Here is a 4,831-nt window from a genome sequence, read left to right on the forward strand (position 1 = left end):
AATTTTTTTTTATTCTAGGTAATTCTGAATTATATTCATGTGTTTGTGTGTGAATTTTTTTTCTAGCTATTTCTGATATTGAAGCTTCGTTAAGTTAAATGAGTGTTTGTGTATGAAGATGGTGATATTGGCCTGAAATGTCTATAACAAAGCCTGAGGAGGGACTTTTAGTAACTGATTCTGTTATGTAAAATTGAGGGATTCTCACATCTCATTGTCATCTACCTATGCATGTGGTGTTGTAGCTATTTTGCATCTGGTGGTATTATTGTTACTGTTGTTGTCTTGAGTCGTAACATTTGCGTGTCAAATATAAATAGTTGTGATTGCTGCATAAACGTGACAGTTCGATGTTCTTGATTTGTTGAAGGCATTGTATTAAGGTACTTGAAGCTTTTCTTTGTGTTTGCTTTCATTTTTGTTCTACTGATGTATATTATTTGAAGTTGTAGTTTATTATTTCTTCTTAGGCTTACTCATATGATTAATGTAATTTATTGGTAACTTTTTAGCCCTCTTGAATCCAAGTTTTGGAATTTTATCAACTGATCATTCAAAATATATTTCAGTAATCAATATTGTTGCTGGATTTGTACCTGGAATTGGATATAACAGCAGATTGTTGTGTTTAATTTGGTAAGTTCCATTTCTTATCCTCTATTATTTGACGTAGATTGAAGTTGTTATACACTTGCTTAAAATTTACATATCTTTAAATTTATAATTATGATACTATGTAATGTGTTTGTTGTGGGGTCTGTCTTATTTATTATATTTATAGTATAGTAGGAGAGTGAACTTTTGAAAAGTATGAAATTCAGTTTATCAGCTTTCTTGTTTGCTATATTTGTAATTTTAAAATTTGTTTAGTTCACATGGTGTTATAACATTAGACAAATATTCTAAGTATGTACATTCTTTCTTTGTTTTATGTATATGTCAGGAACATTAATTATTAAGCCCGAAATGGATAAATCTTGGATTCAATGTAATCGACTGTCGACAGAATATGAAGAGGGTGTCCAGAAATTTATAAATTTTGCTATAAAAAATGTTGCAGGGAGTAGCGTCATTAGGTGTCCATGCGTTGATTGTGGGAATTTATCATTTGAAACACCTACAACTGTAAAAGATCATTTATATATGCATGGTTTTGATGTGAAATACGACAATTGGTTTTGGCACGGGGAAGAGATTCGTAAGAGTTCTTCTCCTCAAAGAGAAAACCATTTTCAGCAACAAAATATAGAGTTTGACAATGGTAATGAGTTAGAAATGGTTAATGATGCTTATAAGGGTTGTTGTGGGGACCCTAAGGCATTCAAAGAGTTGCTAGAACAGGCTGAGAAACCCTTGTACCTAGGATGCACAAAATTTACTAAGTTATCCTTTTTAGTGAAATTGTTCAATGTGAAGGGTAGATTTGGGTGGTCTGACAGTAGCGTTTCTGCATTGTTGAGTGTTTTAGCAGATGCTTTCCCTAAAAATAATGAAATTCCAACCTCTATGTATGAGGCCAAAAAGACAATGTCAGCTTTGGGCTTAGAATATGTTAAAATTCATGCTTGCCCAAACGATTGCATACTCTACAGAAAAGAGTATGAAGGTCTTTTGGAATGTCCTACTTGTGGGTTATGTAGATGGAAGAAAAAGGATGGTACTATAGACCAATATAGGAAAGGGGTTCCTGCAAAAACTTTATGGTATTTTCCTCCTATACCTAGGTTTAAGCGCATGTTTCAGTCATCCGAAACTGCTAGGGACTTGACTTGGCATGCAAATGAGAGGATGGTTGATGGTAAACTCCGACATCCGGCTGACTCACCATCTTGGAAGTTAGTAGATGAGAAATGGCCGATCTTTGCATCCGATCCTAGAAACCTTCGCCTAGCTCTATCAGCTGATGGAATCAATCCACATAGCTCTCTTAGTAGTACATATAGCTGCTGGCCAATAATTCTTATTACTTATAATCTTCCACCATGGTTGTGCATGAAACGAAAATTCATGATGTTGTCCCTCTTGATTTCTGGTCCTCAACAACCGGGTTTAGATATTGATGTGTATTTGCAACCTCTTATTGAGGATTTGCAAACTTTATGGGATGTTGGGGTGGAGGCATATGATGCCTACAAAAATGAGTACTTTAATTTGCGGGCTGTATTACTATGGACAATAAATGACTTCCCGGCATACGGAAATTTAGCAGGATGTACTGTTAAAGGATATTATGCCTACCCATATTGTGGTGTAGAAACACCAAAATGTAGACTTAAACATAGTGGAAAAAATGTATACATTGGGCATCGGCTTTGGCTTCCTCATGGTCATAAATTTCGGTTCCAAGCAAAAGCCTTTGACAATAGTGTGTGTGATGAAACCCCTCCAAAATTGTTAAACGGGGAGGAAATTTTCCAGTTGGTCGACTCTATTGATAATAGATGGGGGAAAAGCAACAGTAAAAAGCGTAAAAGTGCGAACAATAATGATCTCGCGTGGTGGAAGAAGAAATCTATATTTTATAATTTAGAGTATTGGAAGCACTTGCTTGTGCGGCATCAATTAGATGTTATGCACATTGAAAAGAATGTGTGTGAGAACATCTACGGTACACTGCTACATATTCCTGGAAAGTCCAAAGATGGACTGAAGTCGAGGATGGATCTCTTGGAAATGAAAATTAGGCCCACCTTAGCACCACAAGTTAAAGGAAACAACAATCGTACATGGCTTCCTCCTGCTTGCCACACCTTAACTAAGGAGGAAAAAGCAAGATTCTGTGCAGCTTTGAAAAGTATCAAGGTTCCTACTGGATACTCTTCAAATATTAGGAATCTTGTTTCAAAAAAGGACTTTAAACTCCAGGGTCTTAAGTCTCATGACTGTCATGTTCTTATGCAACAACTTTTGCCAATTGCCGTAAGGTGTGTGCTGCCCAAACATGTCAAAGAAGCTATCATTAGGTTTTGTTTCTTCTTTAATTCGTTGTGTGGGACTGTGATTGACGTGACAATGCTAGATGAATTGGAGAAAAACATCGTAGAGACTTTGTGCTTGCTTGAAAAATGTTTTCCCCCTTCTTTTTTTGACATAATGGTTCATCTTACTATTCACTTAGTGAGTGAAGTTAGACAATGTGGTCCCGTATATTTTCGGTGGATGTATCCTTTTGAGCGATACATGAAAACTCTAAAAGGCTATGTTCGAAACCGTAACTGTCCTGAGGGTTGCATAGCGGAGAGTTATATTGCCGAGGAAGCATTAGAATTTTGTGCAGAATACTTGGAAAACATGCCCACAATTGGGGTTCCACCTGGACATGTGCAGAATTTAGAAATTGACAAGCCCATGAGTGGTGGACAAATGGTGGAAGTTGATCGAACTTCATTAGATCAAGCACACTTGTATGTTTTGCATAACACTGAGGAAGTTCAGCCTTATATAAGGTGATGTTATCTAACTTGTGTTATTTTAGCTTTATATTTGTCAGGTTTTGGTAGTTTAGGAACCTGAAAATTTTATCCTTTTAACTGATTTTTAGAGAGCATGAGGATTGGTTACAACTTTGCCATCCACGAAAAAATGAGAAGTGGTTGCAAGATGAACACAACCGAACATTTGCAGATTGGCTAACAGATAAGGTTTTGATAACATTAGTTTAATTAATTCCTTTTTTCCTTTCTGTTTCGGTTTGTGCTTGTTTAACATTATATTCCTATTGATTAATAATAGGTAAATATGTTGATAGAGAACGGTGACGTTGTTACTCAAACAATCCGTTGGTTATCCCAAGGGCCTCGTCCTTATGTTTTCCAACATCCTGGATATGACATAAATGGTTTTCACTTTGTTACAAGAGATCGAGACTTAAATAGAGTTACTCAAAATAGTGGAGTGTCATTGGTTGCACAAACAATTTCAGTCGCAAGTTCAAAAGATAAAAATCCTGTCACTTCTAACATCACATACTATGGAGTGATTAGAGAGATTTGGGATCTAGATTATGTTATCTTTAGAATTCCAATAATGAAGTGTGACTGGGTACATACCAGAGGTGGTGTTATGAAGGATAGACTCAGATTTACTTTGGTAGACTTGCAACGAATGGGTCATAAATCTGATCCATTTATTTTAGTTTCTCAAGCCAACCAAGTTTTTTATGTACCTGATCAGCTTGATAAGAAGTGGTCAGTTGTATGCCAAATGCCTAGAAGAGGTAAACCCACACAAAGAAGCGAAGATGCAGTGGAATACCCTTCGTTGACTACTGAATTTCCAAGTGCTGATAACATAAACTCTATTGACGATGATTCTGAAATGTACGCACGAGACAGCAAAGAGGGAATTTGGATTGGACCTTGAATATCGTTTCTGTGTTTGTTTGCATGAGCTGTTTGTTGAGTCCTTCTCAAAATGATATATGTTAAGGTTAATACAAGAAGTATTTATGGTATCTATTATTATTTTATTTTATATTTTTTGGCAGTTTTTATATGGTAGTGTATTCTCATCATTTGATTTTGTTCTGCAGTTGTGATATTCATCATGGATAAGGGAAAAAATGTCCCTGAGAGTTCTTCACCTGAGCAATCTGATGCCCATTTCGATGAGTTTTTAGATGAACAAAATGATGGATTTGTTGGTGAGGAATCAGAGTACCATGAGGCACTTATCCGCGAAGAATATGATCCTGAAACGCCCCTGGCCGATCATGTCCCTGATCTTGATGAGTTTGGAGATGGGAACGAGGATGAACCTGAGAGCAGCAGTAAGCGAAGCAGAGGTGGCACTGTTGGGTCAGAACAAAACAAAAAGAGGAAAAGAAGTGGAA

General features: G+C 36.4%; 1 protein-coding gene across 1 annotated transcript; it reads left to right on the forward strand.

Annotated features, from left to right (window-relative positions):
• Window positions 1-966: 966 nt before the first annotated feature.
• Window positions 967-4,362, forward strand: LOC112096405. The gene is made up of 3 exons (XM_024179828.1): window positions 967-3,446; window positions 3,542-3,641; window positions 3,733-4,362. Exons 1-3 carry the CDS (start codon window positions 967-969, stop codon window positions 4,360-4,362), a joined length of 3,210 nt encoding a protein of 1,069 aa, XP_024035596.1.
• The last annotated feature ends 469 nt before the right edge of the window (window positions 4,363-4,831 follow it).

This window comes from Citrus clementina, unplaced genomic scaffold (assembly GCF_000493195.1).
Source record: "Citrus clementina cultivar Clemenules unplaced genomic scaffold, Citrus_clementina_v1.0 scaffold_8, whole genome shotgun sequence".
Classification (NCBI taxonomy): domain Eukaryota; kingdom Viridiplantae; phylum Streptophyta; class Magnoliopsida; order Sapindales; family Rutaceae; genus Citrus; species Citrus x clementina.